The 18,365-nt window shown below is 39.0% G+C and overlaps 3 protein-coding genes across 4 annotated transcripts; 2 read left to right on the top strand and 1 right to left on the bottom strand.

Annotated features, from left to right (window-relative positions):
* Positions 1-378: 378 nt before the first annotated feature.
* rad17 (RAD17 checkpoint clamp loader component) lies at positions 379-8,185 on the bottom strand. Of its 2 annotated transcripts, none has more exons than XM_078789220.1 (17): positions 8,019-8,185; positions 7,724-7,832; positions 6,622-6,852; positions 6,209-6,283; positions 5,521-5,659; positions 5,225-5,361; positions 4,893-4,945; positions 4,691-4,816; positions 3,910-3,978; positions 3,707-3,822; positions 3,415-3,603; positions 3,206-3,300; positions 2,983-3,129; positions 2,148-2,276; positions 1,098-1,218; positions 923-980; positions 379-791 (listed from the first exon to the last, which is right to left on the bottom strand). In XM_078789220.1, exons 2-17 carry the CDS (start codon positions 7,763-7,765, stop codon positions 581-583), a joined length of 1,938 nt encoding a protein of 645 aa, XP_078645346.1. In that variant the 5' UTR covers positions 7,766-7,832; positions 8,019-8,185; the 3' UTR covers positions 379-580. The 2 variants fall into 2 exon arrangements, with proteins under 2 accessions (XP_078645346.1, XP_078645347.1); XM_078789221.1 differs by having other exon boundaries at positions 380-791; positions 3,707-3,818; positions 3,909-3,978; positions 8,019-8,184.
* A 106-nt stretch (positions 8,186-8,291) lies between these two features.
* ak6 (adenylate kinase 6) lies at positions 8,292-10,548 on the top strand. The gene is made up of 5 exons (XM_058070149.2): positions 8,292-8,473; positions 8,726-8,818; positions 8,955-9,013; positions 9,287-9,432; positions 9,753-10,548. Exons 1-5 carry the CDS (start codon positions 8,443-8,445, stop codon positions 9,940-9,942), a joined length of 519 nt encoding a protein of 172 aa, XP_057926132.1. The 5' UTR covers positions 8,292-8,442; the 3' UTR covers positions 9,943-10,548.
* A 102-nt stretch (positions 10,549-10,650) lies between these two features.
* Positions 10,651-18,067, top strand: ydjc (YdjC chitooligosaccharide deacetylase homolog). The gene is made up of 6 exons (XM_058070148.2): positions 10,651-10,758; positions 12,124-12,299; positions 12,865-13,024; positions 14,775-14,874; positions 15,150-15,327; positions 16,709-18,067. The coding sequence occupies exons 2-6, from the start codon at positions 12,136-12,138 to the stop codon at positions 17,025-17,027; spliced, it is 921 nt and encodes a 306-aa protein (XP_057926131.2). The 5' UTR covers positions 10,651-10,758; positions 12,124-12,135; the 3' UTR covers positions 17,028-18,067.
* Positions 18,068-18,365: the final 298 nt, after the last annotated feature.

Raw genomic sequence — 18,365 nt, 5'->3', positions numbered from 1 at the left:
TAAGAAAAGATGTTAAATAATTAATGTATCTCCTGGAAATACCCGTTCATGCGTACAATCCAACATCAGGCCAAAGATTAGATTCCATCGCTGAGAGTGCCTCTGGCTTCCCGGCATGCTTTATGGTACTTTATTTTGTTGTCATGGTAGTAGTCTGGGCTCCAGACTGTGACTAAGGGCTCTAACATCATAGACCAGGCGCACCTGCCTTGCAACGTCCCAATAGGGTGTGTCCAGTGCACTTTGCAAAATTTGTGAGCAGCGCAGTCTGGCGCAGCGCACCTACGCCTCCATCCCTCCCACTGGCCAAAATGGCAAAGAGGGAGGAGAGAAGGCATGAGAGGGTTTAACTGAGCCGAGTGTAATCTTAACCAATCAAATGAACGCCTCTCATTGCCTGTAAATGCACCGAACGGATGCTGATTTATTTAAGGTGGCGTTGTTACAACCCACATATATAAGCATGGGAATATGAACATATCCACAAAATTATTTATTGCATATGAAGGACTCTAATATTGAAGTGCTACATTTTGAAGAGGAATTCAACACAACACAAGCAATGACAATGAAAGACACATTATGGTAAATATCGGTTGTTTTCATCACTACTGTAATCCTCAATGCTCACATCATCGTATTCTTCTTCGAGACTGCTTGTTGGTGGCTGAGGTTGACTGGCAGGTAGACCTTCCTCGGATCTATCCTGTACAAGATCTATCGCCTTATCATCATCATCATCCATGTCCAGCTGCCCGGGCTCTTTATCTGCCAAGGCTTCCAGTTTTAACCTGGACATGCACAAAATCACACAATCACACAAAATAAAACACAATGAATGCTATTGTATTGAAGGCTTGACTAAAATATCCTGTAATGACTCATTGAAAAACGTGAAGCAGACTAGAAATAGGAAGTGTACCTGCCAGGAAACCTCTTCAGTGACATGTGACCTACATCCTGTATGAATGCTATCTGACCTGAAAAAGAAAAAAAGAAAGGAACATACAGTAAGGAACAATAGGAAACGCTATGACAATTAGAAACAACAAAACATGTTGGCGGAATCCAGATGTGAATGAGCATACAGGTGTTACCTTGGTTCCTCAAGGGGTTGGTGAGCTTGGCCAGGTATGGTAACAACTGAGTCTGAAGGCTGACCGGTGTCATACAGAAGCTCCGAAACAAGCACTGAGCAACCAGGCAGTTGTCACGGTGCTACGAGCAATAACATCACTCGCATTATCATATGTACGTTTACAGCAACATGACATGTACTGTATGTTCCCCTATTATCATGTACAGACACTAATATGATAGTAATACACAATGGCTTTTAACTCATTCAATCCCAGACATTTTTTAAAAATTTGACCCCTTGGGTGCCGGCCAAATTAAATTATTTAGATTGATTTTTCAAGGCACACAGAATCTTGTGTTATTTGGCCATATAAACATGGAACCTACCAATAGACTAAGACTCTCATCTTTCAAGAGAAAAAAAAGTTTGTTTTTATCTTTTTCCGTTCTTTAGTAATCAGCAGCAGTAAAACAGAAGTACATCTCAGGAAACATCAACAACAAAAAACTAACTTTTTTATTATTTTTCATTTGGGGCTACTGTTTTTTAGATTTGGCACTGCCTTATTTATTTATTTTTTTACATTTTTACGCTTCCTTTTACCTCTTAAAATTTTTGAGATAAATTGTTTTTTATAATTTTGACATTTTTTAGATTAGGCCCTACCTTTTTTTAAGATTTGGCAGATTTGCACAACCTTTTATTTTACATTTGACACACAATTTATTATGTTGTCAAATAACCAATTTTTTCATTCATTCATTCATTTTCATTTTTGTTTTATTTAAATAGTTGAGCTGTCAAAAAAAAGTTATGCCTGAAATGTATCTTTTCACAAAAGGAAGTTTTTTTTTTAGTTGGGAACTGATATTTTCCTGATACTTACCTATATTCTACTGCTGATTTGTAAAAGAATGGGAAAAGGTAGAAACAAACTTAATTAACTTTTCAGACATGTTGAGTTGTGTAAAGATGTCATTTTAAAAAAAATAGTCGTTTGCAAAGCATGTTAAAACAAATAAAACATGACCATTGTGATGTGTGATATGATAACAGCTTGTGTTACCTTCTTGGTGACGAGCAACCAATGGGGTTTGTGAAGGGGTCTGAAACCAACAGATACTTGTTGGGAGTTGGAATGGAGGAGGCCCCTGGTGGCCACTGAAGATGCATACTCTCCCAAGACACTGCGACTCTGAGGGCGTCACATAAAAAGTCATGTTGTTATTTTACATACACATACAGTACAGACATATATATACACATACCATAATTTACTTTTTTTCTGAAACTTTAAACCCTGCAGCTCGTACTGTGGTGTGGCTAAATCATAATCCCATGGCATCTCCTTTACTTGAGAACTGCTATTCATTGTTTAAATACTGTGCTGCTCTGAGTCAGTGAGGAAATGGCCGAGCTTTCTTTGGTAGGAGCCAATCACGAGCTAGCAGCGTACTTACGAGCTTGTCAGCCCAATAAGAATCCCAGGAGGTTATTATATATAGTGTGGATGGATGGATAGCATAGTCAAATAAAATAAGGTCCAAAATAGCAAATACAGTAGAGCAAAAATATCAAAAATATAATAAAAATGAATTATAATAATATATTAAATGTAATATAAATATAATTTGCAAAGCAAGCAAAATATAATGCGTGTGTAACAAAATAATCTGTCTCATGGTGTCATCTTACAAACACAGAACTCATCACACAGCAACTTAACACTCAAAAGGTATACCTGAGAAATGAATAAACATGAACTCGTACCAGTACAAGTTTAAAATATAAAAGCTCTCGTCAAGTTTTCCCATAATGCATTGCGTCTGCACTGCAGTGATGTCAGCCTCCCTCTCGGCTCCTATCATGAGATAATGTGAGTGTATTAGGTGAAGACTAACCGTCCAGTCAGACGTCAGGAGGTCGGCGTCAGACAGGTACTCGCTGGCTCTATCCACATCTTCAATCTCCGAGAAGAAATCCAGGTAATTCTGGTGGAGGTAAAGGTTGAAGAACTCCCCGGACATATGTGAACGTTCTACAACCAACTGTATGATGTTAGGAGAAAAGACGATGAGTTCAAGGTGCTGTGAAAGCGGCCATGTCGAATAAGCGCACGAGTACCTCAGGGTCCACCTGTGATGATTCTCTGTGATGTTTACAAAGGTGCGCTGGTAAAGCAAGCACGCTGGAACTTTCTGCACCTTCAGAACTTCCTCCTTTTGGTCACACGAGACAAACACACAAGCTTATCCATCTGTCATGTGATCCTTTCTAGTTACGTTAGCTGACTTGGATAATTCGCCAAAGACGATGGAAAGAGGATGACTTACTTTTGCAGTGCAGTATTTTTCCCAGCGCTCTGAACAGGAACAGACAAGCATCCTTCATCCCAACCGTTTGCTCTTCCTCCTTCACCTTTGTTGACTTGGACTTCTTCCTTAAGGTGGGTTTGGAAGATCCCTTACCCTGTGTTGTCAACAGTTTGTCCCTCCACGACATCTCTTTCGCCAAAGAAGTGTCTGAAAAACAAAAACAGGTCTTTTGTCTGATGGGTGAGTATGAAGTAGTAGTAGGTAGTAGTATGTAGTAGAATGATGACGCGCGAGTAGATTTCCTCCAGACCTCGGATGGAGGAGAACTGCAGGCTGTTAATGGCACTGCGAATGTCTCCCGAACTTCCTGAACACAACATCTCCAACACTGCCTGATCCGGGACAGTGACTCTTCCACCGCTCTGCCCAAATACCGAAAAGTATGAAAATACTGTCAAAAACAATATTTAAGCCATTCATTTCGAACCAACTCATTTCGACACGCTCATCACCTTTCCGCTCTCAAGGGTTGCAATTCGAGTCAGGACCTTCATCATGGTGGTCGGAGCCACTGGATTAAAACTGGGAATAGAGAATATTAAATCAGTAATACTTTGCCATGTCACACTTCAAATTTTGCAGTTTCATTGTATCACTTAAAAAAAAAAACTATATTCATTAATAAACTATACTGTTTTGTGGTTGAATATGGCTTACTATTCATCAAAAATATGCAAAATTAAAGAAATTCTATGCCTAACATTTTTAAGTATAAAAATGGGTAAATGAACTAAAACACATTTGAGGCATTCATAAGAAATATAAAAAAATGCAATTCATTTATGCCTTAAATATAATAATAATAATAATATACAATAATACACTTTATTTAAAAGCGCCTTTCAGGACACCCAAGGTCGCTGTACAGGAGATAAAAAACCCCAAATATCTTATTTTCTTTTATTGTTTTGACTATATTTGGTAATAAGATTGTAAAGGTGACTTTAGGGGTGTTATTTCATGTCTAAATGTCTCTAATAATGATAAAAAAAGTATTTAGTAGGACATAAATAGGTTTTCTATGCTTTAACTATGAAAATCCTACTTGGTGGAAATTCACTTATGGCGGTCGGGTCTACGGTGGTGGTTGCGGTGGTGAACCCTTCTCTAGATGGGTTCTTTGTGGTCAGATGTTCATACCAGTGAATAATAATAATAATAATGAATAATAATAGGAGTGATAAAAATCAGAAGACTACAAGGTGTACTGAATGAAAGTGTATTGAATGGAAACCTGATGCTACTGATGTTCATCTCATCCAGGATTTCTGTTGGAAAAAGGAATCTTGAGCTTCTGTCGCCACTCAGGCTATCGGACACAATGAACACGAGGGGACATCGACTGGTCTTCACAAAGCACCTTGAAGAAACAGCAGAACATGAAGTACACTTATTGTACTAGGTGGTTCTCAAAGTAAAATTTGGGTAAAAGTTACCTGAGAATATCATGTAGACTGCCAGGCTGCCGGTAAAAGTGGTTTGGGAATTCCTGCATAAAAATGAATATAAATTAACATATGCATGTAGGTAAATACCTTCCTACTTTTTAATCGCCTTTCTAAGCATTGCTCCCAAAATCTAAATCAACCGGTCCCTCCACACCACAAAACGCGTTTGTGTAACATTTTTGGCTTTCCTGAGTGGATTGATCGGATTTACATGACGCAATTTTGATTTGGTTAGAGTACGCTTTAGTTAGAGTCAAATCTTCTGGAATGGATTCATGACGCTAACCAAGGTTCCACTGTATTCCTGTTCAAGTACCAACCTCCACCAATATGAGCTTCATGTTCGGAGCCCTGCCGTCACCCATCATCTTCAGGGGGTTGTACTTGTTGGCCCTCAGGATAAACTCTTGGAATTGGGTTGACTGTGAGCTGCTGGGAAAAATGTTCATTTTCCAGTCTAACAAGAAATAGAGAAGGGAATCATTCATAGAAAAACACGGACTGTTTTTCCATATATAATGTGCTTCACAGTTCATATTTAGCTTCATTGTCTGATCATAATACCTATTTTTAGAACTCACATATGTAACATAAATAAGGAACCTACTATACTTACCATGGTGATTATTTGTGTATGAGTCCAGCGTCGTCGGATTGGTCCACTCCTGGATCCTTAGGTCCAGCTCACGACACAAAACCTGTACTGTAGCGGTCTTTCCACAGCCTGATGGTCCGGTCAGTAGTAATATTCCACCCTGCATATAACATATCAAATATAAGAGGCCAGCTAAAACTTCATGTCTTGCGGGTTATAAATAGCATGAAATAGTATTGTTTGCATGTATATTAGTGTGGAAACGCCTATTTCAATACCTGCATAGTCTGTGTCATACAGTTAGATTGCATGCGCCATGTGTTGCACCGTGAGTAAGTATCAAGTAAGTAAGTATCAAGCTGATTCGCGGCATATAAAGAACACCTCCTCAATTAAGTTGAAGTTTGCCTCCAACAACTTGCAGTGCAACCCATGCTTTCCCAAACTAGGGCAAATGAGATGGTTTTCTACCAAAAAATACAGAATTAAAGAACAATGCTTTGATCAAAAATTGCAAATGCGCGGTGATCCACTGTATACCATTTGTATTCCTGTTCGAAAACAAATATTGACACAATAACTAGCTTAACTAGTGACGTCCACCTGCATGTGGCATTAGGAGACAGGAAAAGGCGGCCTCAACTCAATTAAAATCCGTTTGAAGACATTTTAAGACAAGACTCCTCCTAACTTGAAGTGAAAATCATACCTGCGATGTGTTTGTATGAACTCTTAGCCAATTCTCCACTTCTTCTATCTTCTTCTTGTGTACTGCCAGCTCAACCTACACAAACATGAGCAGAAAACCTTTCATTGTCACGGTTCTTTTGAATTTTGGAACCAAATTCCAAATTGATGAATTCATTAGACGCAACTGATCAATCAGGCAATCTATCTCTGGTTTCTCTTAAGCGCCTATCTGTCAGACCGATAACACATTGCTATCAATAACTGTAAAAACAATAGGTCACACATGGAGTCCCCCATGGCATGGTGCTTGATCCCCTCCTGTTGATGCTACTAACCCGACATGAAGATTTAAGAAAATTTATGAAGATATGATATACTATATATAATAAAATTGTTCGCACCAGAAGCAATATTGACAGCGATAAGGCTAACCTTTGAACACGCCATGTGTCTGTCCACCCAGGCTTCATCTTGGTCCTGGTGGCCAGAGTGTTTCCGTAAGTAGGTTGTGTGTGGGTCCGAGCCGCAGGTGTCTGCTTTCCTCTTTCTGGGCCTCTTACGCTCAGCTTTGGAACCCAAACCCTGGCAACCCCTTTTCTTTCCAGAAGCAGACGAGTTCACCGCTGACAAATCAGTGAAAGATGGATCCACCCAGTGGTTCAGCTGCCAGAGAACAATACATGCAATCTGTTCATTTTTATATTTCCAGTGTCACAAAAGATATTCTACACCAGGGGGTCCAAACTATTTTATGCCAAGAAACAATATATACCAGTATTTAAAAAAATACATCCGAGCTTCACCAGAAGGTGAAGAAATATTATTATTATTATAATATTATTATATTTTTTCTGCTGCCCCCTCCTCCAAATATTTACTTTCTTCATAAACAATCTTCTTGTTATATTATGGCTTTATTCCTATACTAATATAACTTTTTCACCAACCTAAGTTATCAAAAATGTTACAATCCTCATAATATTCGATTTTTCAATAAAAACATAAAAAATGTAAACATTTCCACTCTATGCTAATAAAATGACAATGTTTTTCCTTATTCAATTACGAGTTTATTCCAAAAGGAAATTGAGACTTTTTTCACTGAATATTTTGCCTTTACTATCATAACTTTTTATTTTCCAACTATTTCAACTTTCTTAAATTATTCATCTAATGATGCCTTTATTGCCATAATATTTTGACTTTATTCTTGTCGCATTAGAACCTTTTTCCACATTGTTATTTTCCTCATAATATTACTAATAATATGTAGCTTTTTCTGATTTTTCCATTTTTGTTGATGTCGTTTTTTTGTATTAAATTATGTTTCTCAAATGTGCAGCGGGCCACACTTTGGACACCTCTGTTCAACTCAATAATTAAAAATGTAGATTTGTGGAGTGGTCTTTCAAGCATTTTTATTTATTGCCAACAACAAAGGTAATTCTGAAAAGCCTTAACTCAAAACAATTTGGGGGGGGGGGGGGCTACACACAAATGACCAAATGTTAGCAAACAGGACTTGAAAACTCACCCTGTTTGAAGAAACTTTATCTCTCACTGACATCTTTTTCATCCGGAAGGTCAGGAAGTCCTCAAATATCAGGATAGGCAACACTGATGGCGCTATTGGTATTTTTATACTGTATATAGTACATACACAAATACTTTAGTTGCTGAGCATAGGACATTTCAAAGAGCTTTACCTCCACCAGCTAACTCAGTGTGAATCTTCCCACACATTAATTAACTGATATTTGACAACATTCTGATGATGGAGTGGGTTACTAGACATGCAATGAACTGTATTGAAATAAGTATAAACTTACCAAGTTTAACTGAACGTTCAGTGAATGGTTGTCTTTTATTCATACATGCGAGTAAGTTCGCTTATTTTCTAATGTAGCAGCAATGCTAACATTTATGACGACTAAAGAGCCAAGTTTGCCTATTTAAACCTTGTGAGGGCTGAATGCCGTAAATCGACTCTCGTTGAAGGAAAGTGTCGTGAAACTAACACGCTTGACGACAGTGTTTTTACTTCCTCAGATCGTGGCTGTTGTAAATAACCGCGTTATTTTTGTACAGTCTTTTGTAAAGCTTTAACTGACGCTTTGGCTCAGATTGCGGACGGTCACCGAAAATATTAAATGTATATAAACACATACTCCCGCGAATTCGTCACTTATTGTATTGTTCGTTTCAGTGCGTGTTGTCAATGAGACACGTGTTGGGCACTTGCTAGCAGTGAAGATGAGGAAACGACCAAACATCCTGTTGACAGGTACCTTCAAGCTAACAAAACCCTTGCTTTAAAATCGTAAAGTTTTTAAATAATATTACGACCATTTATTTGGGGGGGGGGGGCGTAGCCTACTGATACCATTGTACAAAATTATGATTCATTTGTCCAATGTTATCTAGTCGATCCATCCTATTCTTCCTCCAAATTCTGAAATTACCATTAATTATTTGATGATAATATTGAATGTATATTTGAAATTCTCAGTTGAACCCTAGTAACATTGTCCTACAGGAACCCCTGGCGTTGGAAAAACAACCCTAGGAAAGGAGCTGGCTCAGCGGTCAGGACTCACATATGTTAACATTGGTGATCTGGCTAAGGAAGGTAAAAAAAAAAACTATATATTCTGGCTGCACACGTCTTCTTGACAAATATGATCAATTATACATTACTATATATAAAAAATACATATATGAAAAGATGATGGTAATGGTTTAGTTTATTTTTAACTTATCTGCAGGAGATCTCTATGATGGTTTTGATGAAGAGTACCACTGCCCTATTTTGGATGAAGACCGGGTGAGTCAAATGCCTTTGGAACAGTTGAGGATGAGGGTCCCTCTCTTAACTTTTCAGTATCAACCAACCGCCATCATTTATAATGATGACATGTTGAAATAATTACAGTAAATCCCTCGTTTATCACGATTAATTGGTTTCAGACCTGACCGTGATAAGATAATTTCTGCTCAGTAGGATTTTTTATTTGTAAATGTTGTAATTGACACATAGTAAATGTCATTATGACATTCTAAAGGTTTAAACATTATTAGTCACCTTTTGATCCAACAGGTCGTGGATGAGCTTGAAGACAAGATGGCACATGGTGGTGTGATTGTAGACTATCATGGTTGTGACCTGTTCCCTGAACGCTGGTTCCACATTGTTTTTGTACTCCGGACGGACAACACTCAGCTATATACGCGGCTTGAAAACAGGTACCCATCTATTTCCTATCAGCCACATAGAAATATTGTACATTATCTATTGTACAGTAATCCCTATCTAATTTCTCTTGATTGTAGCTTTTAAAAAATATATTAATAAATCATCATGCTGTTATGTGTTTGGTCAAAAGTATGCCTGTTTATTTGCACATCTATTTTTTGCCTAAATTAATAATTTTCAAGTAATTTTCAAGAAATACACAATAAAAAAGTCAAGATACAAAGATAAGGCATTCGGAAAACTCATTCAAATATGTGATGATATGTAGTATTCTAAAAAAGTATGAAATGTTGACCCATTGTGTTGACAGGGGCTACACAGGCAGGAAGCTGAAGGAAAATGTGGAATGTGAAATCTTTCAAACCATCTACGAGGAGGCCAGGGAGGCCTACAAAGAGGAGATAGTTCACCAGCTGCCCAGCAACACACCTGAGGACCTGGAAAGCAACGTGGAGCAGATACTTCAGTGGACGGAACAGTGGATGAAGGACCACAATTAGATTTAGTTATTTTACAATTAATAGAGTCAGAGAAAACAGCCTACGTATGAATGACGTCACAAGTTATACGCATCTGAATGCTAAACACTGCTACGCACTGCTATGTAATCTCTCAGTGTGTCTGATCATAAAGCAAATGGAACGCTACTTCATTCAACATTGTGAGATTGGATAATACCTATTTACTCCTACGCCCATTCCTGATAATTTGTTCACTTCCGGTCTTGCGTAACAGAGCCATCAGGGAATAGAATCCCACTCAAACGAAAGAGTTAAAAAAAGAGGCATCCTGAAAAGCACTGTATAAATCCATTATTATACCCAGTAGAAATGAATTATGAACCAGAAAGTGTTTGTTACATTTTTACTAAATTCATTGATGACCACCATTTCATTGTTTTCTCTCCTTTTAGAATGGGACAGGCCAATTACACAATATAGTATAGGCTGCAAATTTCCCCTGGGCCATAATCTAATAAAACATTTTGATCTAGTGAAACAATGATGAAATTCTGCTGCATATAAGTACTTTTTTTAAATTTTGCTATTTGAAGTTAAATCTATCGTGATGCAGCATTAAAAGTATTTTTTAATAAAGTATATGGGGTAAAAACGGTGTCATTTTTTTCAATTATTAGTCGCTACCTATTGAAATCCACTAGGTGGCAGTAGTGCACCTGAAGCCGCTTTGACCCCCACCAAGCAATACCAAGGAAGATGGTGACAAGTAGGAAGTGTAAATCAAGTGTCAATAAAACACGTCCGCCTTTCTAGACTCGACAATCATGGACTAACGTTGGAAAACCATGGATAAAGGTATGTGGTTCTTTATTTTACCTTCATCGAAGAAAATGTGTTTGGTGTGACATTGACGCCATTGAAAAAAGGACGTTTCTTTTCAAAGTCCGTCAATTCTTACTTTAGCCTCACCCGGGTGGCGGGGATATGCTGGAGCCTATCCCAGCTGACTTCAGGGTAGACCCTGGACTGGTCGTTTTTCAAAGCCCATGTCACAACTGTTCACTTAGAGCAGGGGTAGGCAAACTACGGACTGGGGGCCACATCCGGCCCGCCAAGTGTTTGAATACGGCCCTCCCGTTCTTTCCAAAGTATTTAATTTAAACTTAACATACAACCTGGCATCATGGCATGAGCCAACCTTTTCATGGTTTAAGTAACTGTTATTTGATACATTTGACAAAGTGCTGAAGAAAAGAGACAAAACATACACACTTTTACAGATACAATACTTCCAGGTGGACTGTTACAGTAAAATATATAGTCTGGCCCCTCATAATGTTTGTTAAAGTATTGTGGCCTGCGAGTCAAAACATTTGCCCACTCCTGTCTTAGAACATCAAAAGAAAAAACATTATAACAAATGAGGCAAAACTCTAAATTCCTCCGAAGGACAAGGAAGTTAATTTGAAAAACGTGTTAGATGTTTTATAAATAATAATTATGAACAATAGGCTACACAGAGGGTAGAGGGAAGTGGTTAGCGCATGAGCCACACAGCTCGGTAACCCGATTTCAATCCCACCCTCGGCCATCTCTGTGTGGAGTTTGCATGTTCTCCCCGTGCATGCGTGGGTTTTCTCCGGGTACTCCGGTTTCCTCCCACATTCCAAAAACATGCTAGGTTGGAGGAGGATTGGCTGGCGACCAGTCTAGGGTGAACCCCGCCTATCGCCCGAAGAGACCCCCGCGAGGAGGTGAGGATAAGCGAGAGAAAATTAATTTCCATTCACTTGTTGTTTACACGCCACTTCTCTTATTCATTCATTCATTAATTTTCTACTGCTTATCCTCATGAGGGTCGTGGGGGGTGCTGGAGCCTATCCCAGCTGTCTTCGGGTGACAGGCGGGGTACACCCTGGACTGGTGGCCAGCCAATCACAGGGCACATATAGACAAACAACCATTCACACTCACATTCATACCTATGGACAATTTGGAGTCGCTATTTAACCTAGCATGTTTTTGGAATGTGGGAGGAAACCGGAGTACCCGGAGAAAACCCACGCATGCACAGGGAGAACATGCAAACTCCACACAGAGATTGCCGAGGGTGGGATTGGACTCGGGTCTCCTAGTTGTGAAGTCTGCACGCTAACCACTCGAACGCCGTGCTACTTCTCTTACCAGCCTTAGATGTGATGTCATCTTTGTCCCGCACAGCCGTCTGCAACAATGCCGCAGCCCAGAATCATGCTGGTGGTCACAGGAGATGATTTTGGTTACTGCCCCAAGAGGAATCAGGGCATCGTGGACTGCTTCCTGGCTGGGGGAATTTCCAGCGTATCGTTGCTGGTGAATGCATCTGCTGCCAAACAAGCATCCGATTTGGCTAAAAGGTAAGTTTGGGGCAGATAAATGAGCTCTTATAATAATTTCTTTCATTGGTGAATTTACAAGAGCGCTTATTATAACAACATGTTGAATACGACCATCTTATAATTTCACTGACTGTATAAACAAACGGTATCATTGCCAGCATTATTTAATTTGATTCTTATTTGGAATTTAGAAAAACCTGTCATAATTAGTTGATAGTAGAACACGTTGACTTTTGCTCATAATTCTTTTCAAAATGTTTAAAATACATATAGCACATTTTCTATAACTTGCATTACATATTGCATATTTGTTTTATTTTGTACAGACAGTGTTTATTTGCGAGATGCATCACAGTAAAAGAAGCATAATGTGTTGATTACACAAGATTAGTTTGAGGGAAAAGCTGTATTGGTTGATAGTATATTATACTAATTACTTATAATATTGAAACCACAAAGAAACATAGAAAATGTATAAAAGTAGTATAAAATAGTATAAAAGACCCCCACAGATGTATAGACTTTTTACTGTCTGGATGTACATGTACACAGACTGAGGGAAAACTGCTGCTTTCCTCGTCAGACACAGCATCCCGATTGGTCTCCATGCCAACCTGACAGAGGGCACCCCTGTGTGCCAGAACCTCAGAAAGACCTCCACACTCACCAATGAATGCGGCTTTTTCCACGGCAAGATGGGCTTCCGTCAGGCACTGGAAAGAAATCAGCTCAATATGGAACAGGTACTCCCCATTTATTGTCATATTGTTTCATTTTATTGTTACATCATGTTTTTTTTACAGCGCAATGTGCAACACGTTAGAATAGAACATATTAGATAAACTATTCAGTTTTATATCAATACTTTGAACAGTCAAGACAAAAACGAAAAAAACATGACAATCTGCAATTGGAGAGAGAGAAAATAATAAAAATAAAAAATCCAGAATAATGTCTTGACAGTTGGTGGCAGGTGTCCGTCAGGCGTGTTGACCTGAACAAGACCGAAATGGACTACAAAGGGCATCAACACAATTGTACACACAGGACTGGAATGGACTACAACGGCATTAACAACATTGTAGACCTTCACATGACTGAAATGGACTACAAGACCATCAACAACATTGTAGACCTCCACAAGACTGAAATGGACTACAATACTATCAACAAGACCTGTACAAGACTGGAATGGACTACAAAAGCATCAACAAGACACTTGATGTGAAAGAGAGCAGACTAGATTATAGATGTACAAGAGGCTGGAATGGACTACAACAGCATCAAGGCTGTAGACCTGCACAAGACTGGAACTGGAACAAGATTGCAGACCTCCACAAGTCTGGAAAGGACTACAATACTATCAACAAGACTGGAATGGACTACAAAAGCATCAACAAGACTGGAATGGACTACAAAAGCATCAACAAGACTGGAATGGACTACAAAAGCATCAACAAGACTGGAATGGACTACAAAAGCATCAACAAGACTGGAATGGACTACAAAAGCATCAACAAGGCGCTTGATGTGAAAGAGAGCAGACAAGATTATTGATGTACATGAGGCTGGAATGGACTACAAGAGCATCAAAGGCTGTAGACCTGCACAAGACTGGAACGGACTACCAGACCATCAACAAGATTGCAGACCACCACAAGACTGGAATGGACTACAACAGCATCAAGGTTGTAGACCTGCACAAGACTGGAACGGACCACCAGACCATCAACAAGATTGCAGACCTCCACCAGACTGGAATGGACTGCAACAGCATCAAGGCTGTAAACCTGCACAAGACTGGAATGGACCACATGACCATCATGAAGATTGTAGACCTCCACAAGACTGGAATGGACTACAAACCCATCAACAAGGCGTTTGAATTGGAACACAGCAGACGAGATTTAGACCTGCGTAAGACTGCAGTAGTGCGCTTTGTTGAACAGCAGAAATTTTTTTTTGTTTATTCTTGGTGGCTTGATAAATTTTTCGCCGCCATTAATATAAAAAAGTGACCACTGCATTGATTTTCGAAGTTACAAGTTATGTTTCTCGTTTATTTCTTAAATTCCCGGGGTGTAGTGGGGTGTATCTTACAGTATAGATAGTATCGAAATGAATAAAGTAAGGGAAAACAAGTTTTGGGGTTTCATGCTGGATTCGAATTTGTTTTGGAAATCACATATACAGTACACAAATGTAAAAATACCAAAAACAATAGCTCTGTTACATAAAGTAAGGTAAGGATTCACTGGATAACAAATATGCTCAACGCTCCTAAAAAAAAAACTTGGCCAATCAGCATTCAGTAAAGATTTGTGTGATTTCTGACCAAAGAATCCAAGTCAGACAGTCGGACATGGAGGTGGAAACATTCTGCTTTGGAAATGTTTCTCTGCTACTTCACCAGGGTTGAGGGCTCGATAAACGCGAGGTTGAGGGCAGAACAAGGCCAGTATAAAATCCATTGAAGTGTGTCTCTCTATTCAGGTGGAGAAAGAGCTGAGAGATCAGATCAGGCTATTCCAAGAACTGACAGGTCATCTGCCCCATCACATGGATGGGCATCAGCATGTACATGTACTGCCAGGTAATTCATATTTCATGTCTGGTAAATTTTTTCCATGGAGAGTGCCATGCATGACAACATGTGGAATTCAATGTGATGCGTCTTAATTAAATTAGTAAGACAATAAAGTCAATAATAAAAGAATAAATTGAAATAACTTTATTCTTGTCAGTAGAAATAACATTGTCTGTCCAGCCAAAGATGTTCCAGCTGCATTGTTTCCTGTCTCTCCTGCTTTAAGAGCCCTATTCAGCCACCTGGTCCATGATTGAGGTGGTTCTGACTTTGTGTTTCAGAGGTGCGTGAGGTGTTTGCACAGGTGCTGTCAGATCACCGAATCCCATACACTCGTGTTCCGGTGGAGCCAGGTTTGCACAGTTGCACGTGGCTGCCAGCACATCTCCAAAGATTCTACACTCAAGTGGAGAAAGACGCTCTGGACTCCATCCCTGTCTTCAGGCGCTATGGAATAAGGTGGGTGAGTTTTTCGTTAGGGGACAGTGAGAATACGAGAGCTCGGTAATGGTAATGGTTTTATTTCATTTGAACATGCATCAGATTCCAATTGAGTGCATCCCATAATCAGTTCCCAGTTCCACATGTCCAAAAGGAGTAGGAAGAAGCAAAGCTTATTAAATCCTACCCCTCCATCTGGTACTTTTACAATCAGTAACTGTTACATTTGTTCACTTCCTGCTTTCCTAATATAGTTTTAAGTTTTTTTTTTATTGTTATTTTATTTTTGTCACGTACCAAAGTACTCAGTGATATGAGCATCCAATGCCATAATGGGTACCATAGTAAGTGTCAATATAGTGATATATATAGCACATCATGACTGGTTCAAGACTCTTCATCCTGCATCAGATCAAAATTGAATGCATCCCATAATCAGTTCCCAGTTCCACATGTCCAAAAGGAGTAGGAAGAAATAAATCCTACCCCTCCATCTGGTACTTTTACAATCTCTAACTGTTACATTTGTTCACTTCCTGCTTTCTGATATATTTTTTTTTATTTTTCATATTTTTTAATATATTTTATAATTTTATATTTTTTATATTTGTATTATTTTTTCTTTTTTCTTTTTTTTTGTCACATACCGAAGTAGGTGATATGAGCATCCAATGCCATAATGTGTACCATAGTGCGTGTCAATATAGTGATATATATAGCACATCATGACTGGTTCAAGACTCTTCATCCTTGTATTTAGCAAACATCAACTGCTTGTATTGTTTCTTGAATTGGCTCATCGTTGTGCATTGTTTGATTTCCTTACTCAATCCATTCCATAGTTTGATTCCACATACTGAAATGCTATGGCTAGCATAACGTAGTCCTAGCATGGAAGTGTTTCAAATGTACTTCTTCCCTGAGATCATATTTCTCCTCTCTTGTAGAGAAGTCACTGACTCCGCTTAGGAGACAACATGAAAGAAACTGCCTCTTTTTACACCATGGAAAGCTGCGACTTTGTAAAACAATTTTCAATTTTAGTCGCATTGAGTGCGGTCTACGCTGTTTACGTTAATGAAGCATAATATTTTGTCTGAGTATGCTCAAAATATTGTTCAATGCAGCAGCTGAAATGTAAGTTCCGCTGTGTTGTATGATTTATTTCAATGTCTTTGTGACACACGTTCACATGTCACAAAATGGTGATGCGCAAACGGGCGGAAGCTGACATCAGATCGAGTTTAATATACAAACGGTTATGAAGAAAATATTCAACCCTGTTTCCCGTATTTATTGAATGTGTTGTCAGGCGAGGGAGTACTGTAGAGTATTGGTGATGCTTTTATTTGCTATAATATCCAATGAATGACAATCCAAACCCTTTGAAAATCCACAGGTGGCCTGATGTCTATCTGGGACTAACCACAGTTGGACAGAACATGTCTGTCTCCAATCTGCAGAGAGCCCTCAGCTATGCCTCCAAACCTGTGGCGTCCTGCACTATGTCCTCTTGTGAAGACGACGTGGTGACGGCAGAACTCATGGTGCACCCGGGTTACCCCAGTCACCCCCAAGAAGGTGGCTGCGGAGAAGGACCCGATGATTTCTCTCAGTCGGACGACCGACGACACGAGCTGAGCGTCCTCGCCGATCCATCCCTGTTGGCCATGTTTCGCCAGGAGAGAGTGCAGCTCTGTGCTTTTAAAGATCTTTGAGTGAAGCGGAGATGTACCCGCTATAGAGTATGTCGTATTTATGACTGTAAATGTGCATTGCCATTAGTGTTTCAGGAACAACATACACTAATAAGCAATTAGCTTGACGATCCGTTGACTTCTCAATTAAAAGCACCTCCGTCACGTTACAGGAAGGCAAACCTCATTACATGGAAGTCTTATTTTTGTTTATTCACACAGAAAATATAGATTATATAAATAAATAAATACATACATAGAGTTGGCATATTGGTTAGCTCCTAAGCCACACAGCTAGGAGACCCGAGTTCAATTCCAACCTCAGCCATCTCTGTGTGGAGTTTGCATGTTCTCCCCGTGCATGCGTGGGTTTTCTCCGGGTACTCCGGTTTCCTCCCACATTCCAAAAACATGCTAGGTTAATTAGCCACTCCAAATTGTCCATAGGTATGAATGTGAGTGTGAATGGTTGTTTGTCTATATGTGCCCTGTGATTGGCTGGCCACCAGTCCAGGGTGTACCCGGCCTCTCGCCCAAAGACAGCTGGGATAGGCTCCAGCACCCCCGTGAGGATAAGCGGTAGAAAATGAATTAATGAATACATAAGAGTTCTATTGAGATTTTATACTAGAACTATGTATGATGAATGCCTGCGTAGTATAACAAAAATTATAAGGAGCCAAAACTACTACGTGAACATACCTCTGTAACGTTTAAAATAATCATTTACATTGCTGCCTTTAGTAATATGCACATACTGATATATAGATATAGATTTATACATATAAAATAAAAATAATTATGAGTTGATCTATGTAGTATTATATTGTGTGTATATTATATGTCTTTAGGGACGTCCTGAAAAATGTATTATGATACATTTGTCCATTGTGTATGAGCTGTGATTCAGATGTTGGCCTACAGGGGGCAGTAATGTTTTAGCTGCTCGTTATCCATGGCGAGGCATCAAGAGTTGTAGCACAAACAACTGTGTTTGTTAAACGTGTTTTTAAACACTACAAAACTTTTATGAGACAATAAAAGGAGTATTTTTGCGTCACGCCGCCTCGTTGCAATTCCACCTACATTGCAGTGTCATTATCTTAAGCATTTATGACAATAGTCTCACGTTTGTTTATGTCCAATTATATAGTACAGCAATACTTAATAGTCCGTTTTCACTATTATAGCCAATATTTTACAATAAGGATACTTTGTTGTCAAGCATATGTTAGCGTACATTGGATGTAAATGTAAAGTGTTTTTTGTATATTGTATAAGTAAGTAATATGTAATGTAATATTGATGCTTTACTAGTGTAAATTGTATACACATGTGTAAATTATATAATATATATTA

Source organism: Doryrhamphus excisus, linkage group LG3 (assembly GCF_037039965.1).
Source record: "Doryrhamphus excisus strain RoL-2023G ecotype Guam linkage group LG3, RoL_Dexc_Guam_v1.1, whole genome shotgun sequence".
Lineage (NCBI taxonomy): Eukaryota > Metazoa > Chordata > Actinopteri > Syngnathiformes > Syngnathidae > Doryrhamphus > Doryrhamphus excisus.
Note: the sequence above shows the minus strand (reverse complement) of the source record. Positions and strands in the feature narration are given on the sequence as shown.